The sequence below is a fragment of the Myxine glutinosa genome, chromosome 13 (genome assembly GCF_964187855.1).
Source record: "Myxine glutinosa chromosome 13, kmMyxGlut1.1, whole genome shotgun sequence".
NCBI lineage: Eukaryota > Metazoa > Chordata > Myxini > Myxiniformes > Myxinidae > Myxine > Myxine glutinosa.
In genome coordinates, this window is record NC_136273.1 from 86,179,276 (window position 1) to 86,197,875 (window position 18,600).

The 18,600-nt window shown below is 44.3% G+C and overlaps 1 protein-coding gene across 2 annotated transcripts in view; it reads left to right on the forward strand.

Moving 5' to 3' along the window:
* LOC137439076 (fibroblast growth factor 12-like) overlaps positions 1–16,688 on the forward strand; it is a 238,336-nt gene extending 221,648 nt beyond the window's left edge. For both annotated transcript variants that reach the window (XM_068134755.2, XM_068134754.2), the window contains exons 4-5: positions 12,239–12,437; positions 13,006–16,688. In XM_068134755.2, the coding sequence (XP_067990856.1) occupies positions 12,239–12,437; positions 13,006–13,139 (333 nt within the window). In that variant the 3' untranslated portion in view covers positions 13,140–16,688. The remainder of the gene's footprint in view (positions 1–12,238; positions 12,438–13,005) is intronic.
* The last annotated feature ends 1,912 nt before the right edge of the window (positions 16,689–18,600 follow it).

Below are 18,600 nucleotides of genomic sequence, written 5' to 3' on the forward strand. Positions count from 1 at the left end.
AATTGTGGAGTGGAGTGGATGGTGCGAAGGTGTGAATGGGGGAAGAGTGGACCCCCATCACGGATACCCGGGGCGGGTAGAGTAAGTGTTAGGTAGAGGGTACAGGTAAATTGTGGTTGGATATTGGCATCTGTGGTGCGGGTGAAAGAATGGTCTTTGGATGGGTGCATTAGTGTTGTGGAAATGGCTGGGCGTGTAGCCTGTTAGTGTGTGTAGTTGGTTGGGCACTCCACCACTGTGAGGATGTCGGCCAGGTGAGGCCGCAGGTGGGCTCTGGGAGCCGGTAGTTGTAGTGGATGGGGCCCGAGGATCCGGAGGACGGACCCGGGTAGCCCAGTGCCAGAGGGCACCAAGGGGTGACAGAGCCAGGAGGGGTCTTCCCCAGTTAGTTAGGTTAGGGTGAGGAGCTAGGTAAGCTCGGGTGGCAACTACAGTGGTGGAGGTGTGCAGGTGAGTAGACCTGCTGGGAGAGCTACACGTCACAGCCCAGAAATTGTGCAAGGGCACCGGGAGATGAATCGGGGGAGTGAGACCCCAAATTGAGAAGCACCACAGTTTGGTCAATGGGAATTGGTTTTTAGAACCCATAGTGTAAGTTGGCCAATGGATTGGCAGGGAGAGACCCCGGGTAGTGTAAAGTGTGTTAAAATCATTTAGAGGATAGTTAGGATGAAGGATCTCCTCGCACCATCTGCATCCACTCACCTGAGGTGACAGGTACTCCGCACCATGCCATGTTTAATTATTTTTGATGCAAATGTTTTGGATTGTGAGACGCATCATGACGTGGGTGTGACATTGTGCGTAATTCCATCTCTCCTTCCTTATGAGGATTGATGATGAATTGATGATGGCAAATTTTGAAGTAGAGGGATTGGAGACGAATTTGGTGTAGAAGGGAAAGATGGGGAAGACAAGACGTAGTGACGAATTTGTAAAGGTGTAAATTCTTGTAAATATGGGGTAAGGGCAAGGGTAGTGTAGGTGACAGGGGGGGGTGACGTACGGTAGGGACGAGTTTTTCTCACTTCGCTCTCCGTACGCACTTCACCCTGCATTGCCTTTATTGACGTGTACCCTTGTGACCTTACCCCTCACTCATTTGTCTTCCCCCTTTTGTCTCCCACTTGAGGACCTGTGCGCCATTGGGTGCCGAGGGGAGCGTGCGTGAGATGGCCATTGTGCGCACGAGATTCTCAGAACCAGCATGCATTGCGTTGATGTACCACTTTATGGACCGCTGTTCTGCGGCCAAGTACCACTTGATGGACCCCAGGTTCTGGGGCAGGGCACCTCTGTTGGAGACCGGCCATAGTGGCCAGGGAATCTTGCTTGCGGACCTCGGTAAGGCGGCACCTATGCCAAACAGGTGGACCACCCTTAGTTGGCCCCTGAGGCCCTAAATAAAAATGAACACAAGTTGTGCTTTTTATTATTTCCAAGTAGGCCGCATGAAGCCAGAAGACGTCGGGAAGAACATCGGCCCAGCAGAGAAAGAGAAGACCACCACCAGTTGTTTTGTTGTGTTTATTATGAACCGTGGTGACTGTGCACCGGGTGGTGCTTTGTGGTGCTTTTGGGTGCTTTGGTGGTATTGGTACGGGTGCATCGATGCAATGCGTGCTGTCTCCTCCCTCCAACAGGAATTTCTTTTTCTTGTTCCCTAAAAAAAAAAAAAAACACAGGTCCTGGGTTGCGTTGTAAATAAGAAATAACGTGACTGTAAATAATGCTCCCCACCGTAAATGTATAGTTTGAGAACAATTCCGTGATTCGGTTAGCTGTGGGCTTGAGTCTGTTAGACAGGGAGCAATGCAATAGGGGGACATACTTATTTGTGTTTTAAGATTGTCACACTCAGGGTCAGGTTAATTGTAGAGGGAATTACACCTACGTGTCACACTAAGTTAAAGTTTTGTAGGCCCGAGTACGGGCCTGAAGAAAGGAGGGTGCAGTGTAACGAATTTGAGAAGTGTAACGGTTTTGAAAAGTGTAACAATTTTGGAGGAAGTGTAACGAATGTGAAAAGTATGGTTTTGTTGTGTGTAACACCCTCGTAATGTAAATAATGGTCGCAGCCGTCCTCCTAGTTAATTCCATGAAACTTACACACAGGCCACGATATATCTTTTTAAATAGTTTATTTCCTTATTCTATGTAGGCTAAATATGTGTTTCCCACTAGATTGACTCTGCATTGCATCAAACGAAATAAAGCGTAGGCCCCTCCGATGATCCATGGCAGCTCAAGTGCCAGGGATTCCCCCACTTGAGCTTTCACAGCAACCGTTTATTGCAGTACTGAACTGATGAGCAAAGTGACGGCGCCTTACCTGCAGCTGCTGACCGGTTTTCGCCATTTGCGGCCATTACGAACAAGGGGAGTGGCTAGAGAAGACGGGTCGCCCCCCTCGTCATAGGGGGGAGGAGTAAGGCGGCCCCGCTCATCCAACCCAGAACAAGGGGTTTGGCTAAGAGAGGGCGGAGCGGGAACCCCCGAGAAAGTGCGCGAAGGTTCGGGGAGGAAACCAATATAAGTCGCCGCGGGACGCACTCCACTCTCTTGCTCCTCTTGCTCTTGCATCCTCCAAGCTCTTGCTTTGACCCCGTCCTCTTGCTTGCTGTCCCTCGTTGTTGCTGGGGAGAAGGAAGACGCCTGAACGAGCAGGTGTGTGCGAGCCATCGTGCGACCAGCTGCGCGGCAGCTAAGGGGCCGCAGGCCACGAACAGGACGCGCCAGGCAGCAATCGATGCTGGACCCTCCATTGCCTCCCAAAAACAACCATCCATCCTCAAGCCATACCTGCCTGCAATATCCCCCGTGTAAGTGTGAACGTAGTCTGTCCTAATCGTTGTCCTGGGGTTAAGTAAATAGACTAGTATAAGCTAACGATGCACTGTGTATCTGCTCCTTCCATTCGCTGAATATAACCGATTGCTCTCGTTGCTCTGGCTTGTGAAAATACATAATAAATCCTGTTATTCCTCCGTACTCTGTCTTCTTCTCTCTTCCTTCTCTTTCAGTCGCTTTAGAGGTTTCCCGATTGAATATCTGTGGTGCGATCTGGTCAACGTTGGGGGAGTCGGGCCAATTGGGGATCCTGTAACGGTCGCGGTGGACCATCCGCTCGGCCCAAAGTAACATCTAAACCGCGTCCGTAACAATATATATATATATATATATATATATATATATATATATATATATATATCGTGTCGCAGTTTGTGAACACAATACGGTCAATCTTGTTGCAATCTGCAAGCAACAAAGAGATCGATCGGAATGGGCTATTTTTAGCCCAAAGCGAAAATCAGGGTTAAGCAATTGGTTCTCAGTCAATGATCAAGGACCAACTTAATTTCAATCGACAGTACTTTGTTTAACTTTGGCTCTGAATTTGGCAAATTGTACAGAATGTCGTCCATGAGTGCTCATGCGTACAAAGGAGAAAGGTAATTGTTTTTTGTCTCGCTGACTGTTTGGCAGCCAAACAAAATTGAAAGTCATTCCAAACAGGAAGCTTAGTGTTTTATGGATGTCATGAAGGACAAACACCAGGCATGAATAACTAATTTAATATGTTAAATAAGGTGGTGTAAAAGACAGTTCACCAATGGCGGTCAACTTCCCAAAAAATTTTTCCCCTAAAGTCTTTAAAACCTTTTTTAAATTTCAATTGAATTCTATACTTGAACACTACGGAACACAAATCACCTTCTTGACACTTTCAAAAACCTTTGTGCTCGGAAATATAGCTAATTTCCAGAAATGCAAAACAACCGTTTAAAAGACCCTCGTCATGTCCTTTTTTTCAAGACTGTTTCAAGGTCTCTCTCGTTTTTCTCTCTAGCTTTTAACTGTTTAAAGGTATAGTATTTTTTCATGTAAAAAGGTCAAACGTTAAGGAATACAACTATTGTTTCAATTTTAATTGGTTGCTGGGCAATGCAAAGAGATGGAGCTTATGATTCCAAGTCGAAGACAAATGTGAAGGGTGGATCTGGAACTTATTAAGCAAAGTAAAAAACAGTGATTTTTTATATTCTTGTTGCTGTTACCACGAGCCACGTTGTTGGCAATGGAGCCAATTTTAGTTATTATAAATCAGAAAATAAAATTTAAAAAATGAAAAAATTAAGTCTGGATGGAAATCCAAAAAAAACAACCATAAAGGTAAGAAGGAATGATGAGGAAGGAATGACACTACAATCCTTTTACAGATTGACATTTTTGCCATAGGTGACTGTTTAGCAATCACACTATAATTCACCAAATGTCCGTCCGTCTGTCTGTCTGTCTGTCTGTCCATTCGAAGGTACCGTAAAAACTGCTGAACCGATCGCAACAATATTTTGGGTGGATAATCCTGGGATCTCCAGGAGTCAAATAGGCTATTTAGTTTTCCCAATTTCAGCTTTGGTCTCCAGCATTCTCAGGTTTGGACTCCCGCATAACATTCGCGTTTGCATAACGTGCATTGTGACGATGTTTTCATTGTGACGATGTTGTTTTCCCGGGTGCCGCACAAACGACTTCACCGATCGCTGCACAGCTGCACCGATCGGACTCGGTGACCTTGGACAAAGACCTTTTATAAGGACACGGGTTGAATCCCTGCTTGAGAGAATTCCAACCCCCTCGCCGCCATCACGGCCGTCTCTCCAACTTACAATCCCACGAGATATGCGGAAAGGACGACCCAAAACCAATATAAACATCATTAAACATCATTCATATATAAACATCATTAAAAGTAAATAATGACCTCGGCCAAAGTTCAAACGACATTTAATCTCTATATGAGAGAATTCCACATAGCTATTTGGGCGGTGAATACGCTAACAGATCGCTGTCTCCATTGGTCTTGCCAAGGCCGTAACAGCTATCGGCTCAAAATCCTTTTAGTTGTTGAGTTGGTAGTTTTTACAATGAAGGAAACATTAACAATGTTGTTTAAAGTTTATTTTGTGATTAACTGGAGTTATGTTGTTTGGAATGAAAAAAGAGATATCGAGTTCAAGGTCCCACGATCGATCCCACGATTGATGTTTCTATACGTGAATGTACCCGTTTGTTTGCGAACGGGTACGTTTTTCATGGAAATCCTTCACGAACTTCCTGTCCATGTCTGACGTGCGACTGAAGGTGCTACAGGAATGTGGAATTTATTGGTTTCATGCTTTAGCATTCGCCGTATCTGCATTGCCTGTTTGCTTCTGGCCTTCCACCCATGCATAGCACGGGTATCTCCCTCGTAGTAACAAATGCATACAGATGTCTATGTGAGAGGGAGTTGTACATTTGTAGTATGGGTTGGTGCAATTGTGTATTTTATTATCCCCCATTGGACTTAGTCTGAAACGGGTGGTTATGGATTGGGTCTCGTCCGTCCGTCTGTCCGCAACCATATCTCGGAAATGTATAGACCGATTTTGTGCATACTTGGCAAAAAGACAGTACATGATGATATACATATGCACATCATTTTGTTTTGCGGTGTGATCAAAGATAGCCGACTGGCGGCAGCTATTTTAGGTGTAAAAAAACACGTTGAACACTTCCTCAACCATTTCTCAGACATGCATTTACAAATGTTGTTCAAAATTGGCAAACAGATAACGAATGACGGCTTAGACATATATGTCATTTTTTTTTTCGAGATCAGATCCAAGATGGCCGACCAGCGGCCATTTTGTTACTTAAACATGTCCCCAACCATTTATTGAACATGCATGGACCGATTTTGTTCAAACTGGGTTTGGTTTTGGACAAACAAAGATAATACATGAGAGTATACATGCAGTATGCATAAGATTTTGTTTTGTAATCAGACTAAAGATGGCGAACTGACGGCCTTTGACTCTGTACAGCAAAATTGCTAAAACCATGGGGACCATAAGAGGGAGAGATGATAATGCTACAGGGCTGGTAGTATGCATCCAAGAGTATTTGAGAGATGTGGCGAAGCAGATAAGCATGATGTTAAAGGTAGTCAGGACATATTTACTAAATGAAGGTCATGATTAAATTCATCGGAGTTAAATGTGGCAGTTTCTTTGACTTGGCAGACGAATGAGTAGTTTATCAAGACTTTCAAAAAGCATAGAGATTCGGTACCATGGAGAAGGCTGTTGGCCAAGGTGAGGGCTTGTGGAATGGCTGTTGGAGGTTGGAAACTGGCTTAATGTTTGGAAGCAAAGAGTGGCTGTGAATAGGAGGATATCAGGCTGGGAGGATTAAGAGGATGTAAGTAGTGGGGTACCTCAGGGATCAGTTCTATCACCGTTATTATTCTTATTGTACATCGATGATTTTGACAGTGAGATTAAGAGTAGGTTTTCCAAATTAGATGTCACTAAGTTTGGAGGGAAGGAAGGTAGCAGAGAGGTGTGTGTTGGGGTGGGGGCAGGGGGGGGGGGGGGGTTATCACTTTCAGGAAATTTTTTATACTTTAATATATTCGGCAAAATATTGGCAGATTCAGTTTAACATAAGGAGATGTAAGGTGCTGGGGAGGGGAATAATAATGAAAATAGGGATTACATCATGCAAGTGGCAATTTTAACTTAGGAGAAGGATCTGGGGGTGGTAATAGATATGGCTGGTAAGCAGACAGCACTATTCCAGGCAATCGTAGGTAAAGCAAATAAGGTTTTGTGTTGCATTCAGAGGGGGATACATTTTGAATCCAAGGATGTAGTATTGACTCGGTAGAGGAATTTAGTGAGACCTTATCGAGAGTATGGTGCTCAGTTTTGGTCACCACATATGAGGAAGAACATAGCTGGCATAGAGAGAAAACAGCATAGAGCAACTAGATTGATTGTGGACCTGCAGTCTAGCTAGATGAAGCTATGTTTCCTGGCTGAAGGAGACATGACTTTCTACATTCGACAGGAAGCAATTGCGAGGGGATCTGATAGTGACATTTCAAAGAACTAGCAACGGTACCCGCCCTATATAGTCCATGGGCCCGGACCCGAAATTTCACTAATTGGTACCACCCGAGGTGGCAAGTTCTAGTAATGATTTTTGGAAAGGTGCATGTATGTGGGATACATGCTGATGTGATAGCAATTCTGCACTGGTAGCTTAGTGGTAGTTATCAGCTATTTTATACCCGCACCCGGTGAAAGGCGTTCGACGGTTCGGATTGATTTAGTCCATGTGTGAAATTTTGGGTACGGGCCCATGGACTAATTGGGCATATTAATCAGAAAGTACTGAGACAACGTAGATCCCAAAATTATCGCTTTATGTCTTATTTTAAACATACAATCTTCACATAGTGTAATTTTGGAATACAACAGCTACTATAATACACGTACGTGATTGTTATGGAAATTGTCACATAAACATGTCACAACATGAAAAGGTCACAACACATATTAATCAAACGGTTTTCTGAATCAAGGGAAAGAAAGTCCAGAGGCTGTACTGAGCTCATCTGCTGAGCCCATCTCAAGTACATGTATGCCACAATAGCTATAAACAGTACTAGTACTCAAATGTTATACAAAATGGTTGGAAATGTCAGACCAATCGGTCTGATTAGGTCTGATTAGACAGACCAATCAGACCTTGGACAGACCAATCAGGTCAGTGTTGTCAGGGAACATTGGATTCAGCCAGTTGTTTTCCATGAGATCTATGAGGGACTTGACAGCAGTTTCGTCTTTCCTGATCCTTGGAGCATGTATATCTGGATGAGACAGTTTGGAACTGCCCTGACCTATCATGTCCCTCAGTGCTCTCAGATACATGGTCCTGTACTCAGCTGTCAGGTAGTACTTGCTCACAGCCCCTGGTTTCAAGCTGAACCCCTTTGTCCCTCCTGCCGTCTGGGTGTCTTTGTTAACTGTCTCTTCGGTCGTTTGGTCGACAGGGATTCTTCCGAAGGGGTTGTTGGGACCGAGTTGAACTGAGAATCCCCCTCGCATGAACTCAGCATACACATCTGGGTGTGTGGTGGGCAGCTGGGACATCTGGGCATAGTAGTATGGGAGGTAGCGTGCATAATTCAGCCTGTCATATGCGAAGCACCATGGGATCATTGCACGAATTGATGCCAGGTGTAGCACCCAGTCTCCCTCTCTTGATGCTCGAATGAGACCCAGCAAGATCTCGACAATGTCCAGATACGACATCCAGAATGCTGAGAGGCTGCCGTTTCCACCTCTGAGGAACTCGAGGTATATTCCAAACAGTTCCATGATGCGTGCGCATGAGCGGTCACCGAGGACCTGCTTCAGGGATGCCTGTGAGATATCTTTGCAGAGGCTGTCAATGATCCTCAGTGTCTCATCCATGTGGACCACATCGTTGGCGTGAGTGGCTTCCAGCCACGAGAGGAAACCCTTCCAGGCCAGTCGAGTGAGTGCCTCATAGACATTCTTGTGTAGGTGGACTGCCCTGTTGTACTTGCGGCCATCCATGACACCATTAATGGAACCTTCTGCGATCACACCAGACTCGATGCAGAGATCTCGCAATCCAGCATCTTGAAATCGCTTCCCTATTATTCCCATCAGTGTGCAGATGGTGTGGAATACTCCGAGCCTGGTGATGATGGTGTTTTGGAACTTGTCAGGGTGTTTCCATATAATCTCCACAGCCTTTGCATACAGTGCCTGGTCAAAGACACAGACAATCTTTGTCAGGTCCAAGGAGTGCATGATGTTCAGTGACTGGTTTAGCACTTCATTGACAGTCGACATTTGTGTCGCTGGAGCATTAATGGTAGGCAGGTAGCCTACATTGTCTGGAATGACTGTCACGTCATCTCGAGTCCGGATGTTGAAGCCTGTCCAGCTGCTGATTGATTGCTCTTCTTGTTGCGACATGCGTGCCATGACCCAGACAAGATTCTTCTCTTTGGCGAGCTGAGTCTCAGCTGCAGTGTCAGCATCTGCACTTTTGCTCTGTGGTGGTCCCACTCGTTGTCCAGCGTTGTATGCTGGTAGCATTGGTGGTGGTGCATCAATACTTCTCTGCTTTGTTTTTCCTACAGTCAGCATGGTTCTGGTGGACACTGGGGTGATTGGCTTTGCTTGTACGGCAATCCCATTCACTCTGTGAGATGTTCCTTCTCCACTGGTGGTCTCTTCCAGACGGTCGATATTATCCCAGGCTAAGGTTGTGAATATGCCAGGATGGATGTTACCTGGGAGGGCAACATCACTCCCTGATAGCGAGAGCTTTTGGAGACACAGAGCAGTGTCGATCTCTTCCATCTGAGAATAGGACACACTATGGCCGAGTCGGTTGAGGATGTGTATCAACTCTACATTCCCGGTCAGTGACTTGATAGCGAATGGCAGAACGATGTGCTTCGGGGGCTTTATCAGTCCACGTGTTACAGCATATACCATGTCATAGCCGAGTGAACACAGAAGCCGCTGGACTCTTTGAGATGCATGATCAGGGTCATTGGAACCTGTAAGTAGATAGCACAGGAAGACCATGACCGACTCTGGAATGGTAGTGTCCTCTGCTTCTGGTTTGACTTCCGGTGGCCAGGCTTGAGGGGCATCTTGGTTCTTGATGTCGGCTCTCATTTTCAGGGCTGCTTTGGAGACCACATCTTCAGCATGGAGGCCTTTCTGAGTATGCAGCTCTGCTTGTAGCGATTGGTATTGTTTGGCAAGTTCGTATATGGACAGGTTGTCTGGAAACAGGAGGAGTTTCCCTTTTCCCTCAGAGAAGATGTGCAGGGAGTCTGCAAACTCGCTTTCCAGTTTCCGTCGTATGTGTTTCTTGGTTGATTCCCTTACATGGGCAATACCAAGAGAGTTCATTGAAGCCACCAGTCTAGAAGAGAGATCAGTCATTGTCATCACTTGAGGATTGCCAAAAAGCTCCCTTCTGATGAACAGGAACAGCTCATTGTTGGCCTGATCCACAGCAGCGCCATACTGAGCTTCAGCATCATCATCTTGGCTTGCATCCTGTCCACTGCGAACCTCTCTTTTGGTATAGAACCGATAGCACGACCTATGATAGTGACCTTCTGCAGCTACCAGGTCTCTGCTGACTATGGCAAGGATTCTGCTGTCCATTTTCTCCATGGCTACATTCCTGATTGTGGCGTCAGCTCGCAGTTCTCGACATTGTATGAGGATTTCTCTCGTCTTCTGTCCTTTAGCATACTTGGTGTCTTTCTGGCAGAAAATGCACTCTGCCTCATAAGTCCTTGATGTGCTTGCACATTGTCTAGCTGCTCTCTGTGATCCTGTGTCTTGAGCAGGTTCACTGGCACTGGCACATTTGAGGATGCCATCAAGATGTCTTTTCATGGTGAAGAGACTGCGACATTTTCTGTGGTACTGGATTGTTGGAATCTGTCCATCAGGAAGGTTCGTAGCTAGTTTCAAAATTGCTGCATGTTTTCTGATCTGGGCTGCCCTCAGCAATGTTCTCCATGAGTCAATGTCTTGTAGTGAAACCAGCTTGTCTGTATTGTCATTGGAACAGTGGATGATGCACTCCACTCGTGGCCGCTTTAGTGGCAGGCTGCTTGCTCCATCAGAGGCCATGTTCAGTCAGTTTTCACCTGCAACATAGAATTATCAATCCACATTACTATGTTGCACAAATTAGTAGTCTGCCAGTCCTTAATTATATTTAATTACACTTAATTAGACTGGTGAAACCAGTGGACTGATATCTGAAAGCAAATCAAGCATTCATGACTGGACTTATTCTAACCTGCAGGCTGCAAATGTATATCACCACTGATGAGGGGAAATCAGCACTTTACATATCTGTCATATATTTTCTGCTTAACTAAATAGACATAATTATTGCAGAGCCTCTTGTTCTTGCCTCACCTACCAGGAAGTATCCACCAGTGGCCAAGTATACGGAATACGGAAGAAAACTGGACACTGCCAGCATCCAACATATATTTTGTTCTTAACTAAGACACTAAAACTGAAGAAAAAGTTAGTTTCCACACATGAATAAATACAAGAATATGTATTATATAGTATAACATACATGTCTTTATTACAAACATCCATTTGCTAAGATATTTAAGCATGTTACATTGTCTATTCAGCTAAAAAAATGATTTGGAAGATGATACTAGTAACAACAGCGCGGAGTTGCGGTATCGCGATTAATGCAAAAACAGCTTTCCTGCAAGAAAAATGAAAAAGCTACCCATTTGGAATTGCTATCACATATTATTTTACTTATATGGGTGTAACAAATAAATTGGCACCATGGAACTTTTGCCACCTCGGGTGGTACCGATATCTGGTCTGGCCCATGGACTAATAGGTGGGGCTTCAATTGGGAAGCCCAAATGAAAAGGCAAAATATCAGAAATTGAAGGCTTTTTTATTTTAAACGATTCATATAAACATCCGTTGAATCATATCACATTCAAATCATCAAAATCTAAACAGTACATGGTACCCATTTTGAAAAAAGATTGAATTCTGCAAAACAGAAGCGGCTGCTGCACGTCTTTCTTAGTCGCACGTTTATGTGTGAAGAGTGCGCGCCGAATCTGTAACACGGAAGTGGCCGCCACACCTGTTTCTCAGTCGCTTTGCACACGCTGCCGTGTTACTTCGGAGCCGCACGTTTATATAGGAAGAGTTTGTCAGGAGTCGATCTACTCTCTCCTGGTATGTAGAATTTCAACAAAAGCCACATCACTGTTCATATCGGTAAATATTATTCCATCGTGTTTGGAAAAACTGGAAAATAGGAAAACTTGGAAAAACAATATCGCCTATTTTACTCCAGGGGGTCCCAGGATTACCCACCCAAAATATCGTTGTGATCGGTTGGGCCGTTTTTGCGGTACCTTCGAACGGACAGACAGACGGACATTTGGTGAATTATAGTAAGATGAAGGGTAGAGATAAAATAAGTGCAGAAGGGTTTTTCAGCATAATGGACCCAGGGCAATGGGCCACAGGTTACAGAGTAAAGAAGAGGAAAGTTAGTAAGGCAGGGGGGGGGGGGGGGTCTTTCACTCTGATTAGTAAATTGATGTAATAGTCTTCCTGTAAAGGTAGTGACAGGAGAAACAGTGCATGGTTTTAAAATAGGGTTGGATATGTATGTTGAAGTAGTGTGAATAGATGGTTACTTAGATAATGTCACGATTAAGGAAGTCGGATGGGCCTAATGTCTTCGTCCTGCATTGCAATTGCTTGTAAGATACCAAGCTGGTGATGCACCTGGTTTTGATTGATTATGTTGGTTTCTGTGATGCACGCAGGATCGGTTTACTCCAGAGTGCAAATTTAAAGAGTCGGTGTACCAGAATTATTACGTCATTTACTCGTCGACTATTTACAAGCAGCATGAATCTGGTCGTTCGTGGTTCCTTGGTCTCAACCACGAGGGCCATGTGATGAAGGGAAACCATGTCAAGAAAACTAAGGCAGCATCCCATTTCATTCCAAAACCAGTTGAAGGTAAGTTGAAATGTTCTTGCTCTTCTTGATCGTGTGTGTGTGTACATGCATCAATGCGTTGCTCTATATATCAGTTAAAAAACAACAAAATAATAAAAGTCAAAAAAGTTGGTTTTGCCCCTTTTCTAAGTGTCAGAGTTGTATACCTGACTTGTGTTCGATTGTCAGAACCAAAGCCTTGACTTGTATTCCAATGTCAGGGAAAGATGTGATTGGTTGGAAACAACATCGAGAAGCAGTAATTTTGGACACCCCTGATGTAATGATGCCTCATGATGTAATGATGACCCCCTGATGTAATGATGCCTGATGCCTCATGCTTAATTTTCCAGATAGGCCTGTTATGTTGTGTGAAACTTTGCTTGCATTCGGTGTTAGAGGCCTATACACGTTTGACATGCTGAGGGTGGACAGTCCTGAAGAAATGTGCCAAATGGAGCCTCATAATGAGCAATCAGTAATAAGGATTTATATATATATATATATATATATATATATATTAGCCTCTCCTCACACTGCTCACTGCCTTTCTTGTCTCTATTTATCTTTCTCTTTCCCTCTTTCTCAGTGGCTATGTACAGGGAGCCATCACTGCACAATGTTGGTGATTCCCCGCTGATGCTGCACAGCGTGACACGGGTCTCGGCAATGCCTTTGGCTATGAACGGTGGGAGTGTGAGCAGTCGGCTGAAGGCCGCGTAATATGGACCGACCCTTCCTGCCTTCCTATCCAACCGACACCACTCCTTGGCCACCGGTGGATGAATAGCTTTGGCCACAAGACTGCACATTCAAAGTCACAGAGAGTAGATGGGAAATTATCCATTGTTAAACATTGGTTTCCTAACAGATACTAAATTGGAATATTTTATCCTAAAGTCCACGCAACTTACTCAACTGTGTAATTGCTACTCGATTGAATGCCGAACAAGAACACAAGCTCAAACCTCTGTTTCAAACGGATCGATGCGACAAACTTTATAACATGTGAGATAGGAGTTTTGAAGAAGTTGATTTACAAGGAAACGTGTTCTCGCATCTTCAAGGAAACAAACTGCGAAAGCGACAAAAATAATACAATGTAAATAAAGCAAATCAGAAATCTTGAAGCATGCTTATGACTAGTCTTAGTTTTCCTTTTTCAATGAATGTCCATCATCAGAATAGCTGTACCTGTACGTCTATTTCCATGGCCATCCCTCGTAACCAGCTCACACAGATTATGTTTTAAACTCGTGAATGTAAATACAGGGAACACGCCAAAAGTAACCGGTTGTTACATCAAGTTGTGAAGATCACATTGAAATTTTTGATCCAATGATTCCACAAATTCGCACACAAAGCAACGGCGTGATTCACAAGAAATGCAATGAGAGTTGTACATATGGCTTGTTTACAGAAACGCCGCAATGGAGCGTCTGCTAGGCATTGCATGGTTTTCCTTTTTTAGACTCCGATCAACAGGATGCCCTAGTGTGAGCTCTGTCAGCTGCTATGTGCCTTGATTGAATTGGCTTCGTTTCATTTCGTTGTTATAATACTTGCTACCCCTTTAATGGATTTATTTTATGCCCTTTCATGGCTTTGTCGCAATTGCACTGTTTTCTATGCACGTTGAAAAAAGTGGCAAATTAACTTATGGTTCTGTATGATATAATGTAACAATCGAACTGCACTGTGCTGTCTAGCAAAAGAAAAATTGCCCTATTCGGTAAAGGTTCATAAAGCCACTGTTACGTTCAAATCTAACTGCCACATCGCTAGCGATCATCAAACGACTAAACCATTGTTTTCCACAAGGAGTGCCATGAACATTGTGTTCGATTGATACATGTACGTCAAATAGATATATAGAGCAACTGACCTTAACCCGAACCTTAACCCTAAAACTAACCCTAACAACTGACCTTAACCAGAATCTTAACCCTAAAACAAACCCTAACCCTAGCCCCAACCCTAACCCTAACAACTGACCTTAACCCGAACCTTAACCCTAAAACAAACCCTAACCCTAGCCCCAACCCAGGGGCGCCGCCAGGGATTTTGGGCCCCATGAAAAGATATCACAATGGGCCCCTATGAAGCACGTGCGCACATTTTTACCTAATGTTCAAATAATTTTTAGGGCCCCTGTCAGTGCAGGGCCCTTGGAATCATCCTAACTTCCCCCCCCCCCCCCCTTACGGCACCCCTGCCCCAACCCTAACAACTGACCTTAACCCGAACCTTAACCCTAAAACAAACCCTAACCCTAACAACCCTAACCCTAACCCTAGCTCCAATCCTAACCCTAACAACTGACCTTAACCCTAAAACAAACCTTAATTGTAACCCTTTGTTGGAGAAAAGGAAGGATTTCATATCAACTGCGATGATGGATTCCGTTACCTTGCTGATGATTTAAAGTAAGCTGATAGCCCTGCATTTAAGGGGATCCGTTTTTGCACCTTTTCATGTAATGTAGTGATGTTGGCGGATTTCCATGCAGATGTAAGATGACCTAGCACAAATGATAGGGTGAAAAGGGCAGAGAGACGATGTGCAAGATCAGCAGAACAGGTTTTTAAGACACATCAACTGATGCCGTCTTGTCTCGTAGCAGATTCAGAGTTGAGGGTTGCTTGAAACTCCAGCAGGAGGTGGGTGCGACAGGGTAAAATGGGTACAGAGAGTGAGGGGTTGGGGACACAAGATTTGGAAACAAACACAAAATTGAGGCATTTGGCCTTCTCACAAACAGTGTCGGCTGTGACGCCTTTTGAAGAGAGGGAAGGGATGTAAGAATAACATACTCCGGAGACAGACTTAACAAGGCGCCACCAGGTTTTAGAGGAGGAAGACAAGTTTGAAAGTTAATTCTTGAGGTTGGACAGATGTTGTTTTCTGGCTATCCTGAGAGTCGACACACACTTGTTGCGGGCTTTGTGGAATGATCTCAGATTGCCTTTGGTTGGATTTGCTTTCCAGGAAGTAAAGATGAGTTGTTTCAAAGCAACTGCCTCACCACAGGATTCAGTGTACCATGGGCGGAAGGAGGGGTAGGACAACTGAAGACGAGATGGGATGAATCTGTGCATGAGAGAGAGCAGTTTACTTTGGAAGAATTCCCAGGCCGAGTTCGTATCAGTGGCAGATAGATATGGGAGACCAGTCCTGAAGAGAGATGGCACACGCAGTCCTTGCCAAGCTACCTGAGTGAAATGCCAGACTTGCCTACGTTGAGGCAGCTCTCCTAGAATAAATAGCCAGAGAGATGTTGACTCTCACAAGCACATGATCAGGCGATTCAATAGGAGCAGTGGGACGGCAGGAGCCATTCCCAGAGAAGATTGTCATCACCAAGTCCAGAAGGGAAGATTTGCCATTGTTAGAAATCTGGGTTGGAAGGTTTACAGATTGTGTCAGTCCCATGGAGTCACAGAAGTCCTTTGCTGAAAAGCCATGGCTGGTCCATGAGAGAGCTACGCACTCCAAGCCAATTTGCATAGTCACAATTGAAATTGCCACATATGAGGAAGAGAGAGTTGGGATGAGGGGTTAAAAGTTTGTCCATGTTGTCTGAAAGAGAGATGTAGATGGAGTCGTCATGGTAAGACAACACATAGACAAACAAGAGGTGGGAATGGAGGGGAAATTCCAGGCAAAGGTACTCCTGGAGTTTGGGAGGTTTAAGATCAAATCGAGTTCTTGATGTAAAATGCAATAACTCCACCGTCAGGGCGGGGTTCAAGATTCTCAAAGAGACATCAGAGGAGAGACTAGCCAGAAAGAGACACTAATGCCTTCTGGGATAGAACTGCAACCCTAACAGCTCACCCAAGGCCTAACCCTAACCTCTCATTGCAACCTTAACAGCTCACCCAAGGCCTAACCCTACCCTCTCATCGCAACCCTAACAGGTCACCCAAAGCCTAACCTCTCATCGCAATCCTAACAGCTCACCCAAAGCCTAACCCTATCCTCTCATCGCAACCCTAACAGCTCACCCAAGGCCTAACCCTACCCTGTCATCGCAATCCTAACAGCTCACCCAAAGCCGAACCCTAACCGCTCATCGCAACCTTAACAGCTCACCCAAGGCCGAACCCTAACCTCTCATCACAACCATAACAGCTCACCCAAAGCCTAACCCGAACCCTAACCGCTCATCGCAACCCTAACAGCTCACCCAAGACCTAACCCGAACCTGTCATCGCAACCCTAACAGCTCACCCAGGGCCTAACCCGAACCTGTCATCGCAACCCCAACAGCTCACCCAAAGCCTAAGCCTAACCTCTCATCGCAACCCAAACAGCTCACCCAAGACCTAACCCTAACCTCTCATCACAACCATAACAGCTCATCCTAAAGCTAACAATCTAACCAGAACCCTAACAACTCGTCCTCGAACAGAACCAGGGATATATGCTGTCAAGTGGGGGAGAAACTCATGTTACTTGTTACAAGATGGTTACCTGTGATCATTATAAGGAGTTTGTTGCCTGTGATCGTAACAAGGAGACTTACCTGTTTATAACGAGGAGACAACTGGAGACTCAGTATTTATAACAATGGGACCTGTGATCGGTAGAACGACACAGACGGTTACCTGCACACGTATCATCGGCTTTATGCAAACGACTTATAAATGGCAAAAGACAGTGGAAATTGCAATTCTCTTTCAATGTATTTGGGAAATTCAATGGAATAGGATGAGTCAATGCTGTTTCTCTTTGCAATTCACAATTCATTTTAAAATCATGTGTTTATTTATTTATTTATTTATTTATTTTTACCCCATTTATACCAAACATCAATCGAGTCGTATTGAATAAGGTGAAATATTGGTGCTGAAAAGCATGTAGAAAATGATAATTTTGATTTATAACAGCTTCCACAAAGTTATCCTTATTCAAGATATCGTGGGAAGAGGGGGGGGGGGGGCGTGGGGAGATAGGATGGGGGGGACGTGGGGGTAACGGCGGTGGGGTTTGGGAGGGGGTTTAGACGAAAAAATATGGCTTTTTAAAGCTCATCGGAAATTGATACGGACACTATTTTGTCACACTTCTGTCTTATGCAAATCCAAGGGCGCTCTGTGTAGCCCATGGGGCGTTCATTAGACGATTGTGTAGCAGGTTTTGTAAATAGCGTTTCACCAAAAAAACCTCCAGCTTGTTGACAGAATGAGCAAGCGAGCCCAGTTGGGCGGTCTCTTTATTTTGGTATTCGTGGATGTTATTTTTGCACGATATTATGCTTCACAATTAACCATAAAAGGTGAATAAAAAGAAAAGTAACAAAAAGTGCCAATTTAATGAATTATTCAGGATTATAAGTGTGTACGTTTTGTTTCATGCTCTGTTATGCATGATGTCGAAACGGGTCATCGAAGGACATTTACCATCTAAAAAGAGAAATCTTTTATACGAGTCGAATAAAAAATACATGGAAAGACTCGTACCTGTATTCCTTTTAGCACAATTTACATTATGATTACGTTTTTGGATTCTCATGTGTGCAATAAATCACAAAGGTAAATTACTTTTGTTTTAAAGTTTTTCAAAGAACGAAGCTATTTGTGTAAGGGCTAACAGCTTTGCTAACCCCAACCCAACCTCAACCCTGCTGAAACCTTTGCTAACGCTGGTGAAAAAAAAATGGAATTCACATTTTTCGCTTCAAATTGGACGGTTTTTGTGATACACGGTTCAGATTAAACTGGTGGTGTGATAAATGGTTCAGATTGGACTCTTCATGCGATAAATGGTTCAGATTGGACTCTGTGCGATAAATGGTTCAGATTGGACTCTGTGCGATAAATGGTTCAGAATGGAATCTTCATGCGATAAATGGTGCAGATTGGACTCATTGTGCGATAAATGGTTCAGATTAAACTGGTGGTGTGATAAATGGTTCAGATTGGACTCTTCATGCGCTAAATGGTTCGGATTGGACTCTTCATGCGCTAAATGGTTCGGATTGGACTCTTCGTGCGATAAATGGTTCAGATTGGACTCTTCGTGCTATAAATGGTTCGGATTGGACTCTTCATGTGAAAAATGGTTCAGATTGGACTCTTCGTGCGATAAATGGTTCAGATTGGACTCTTTGTGCGATAAATGGTTCAGATTGGAATCTTCATGCGATAAATGGTTCAGATTGGACTCATTGTGCGATAAA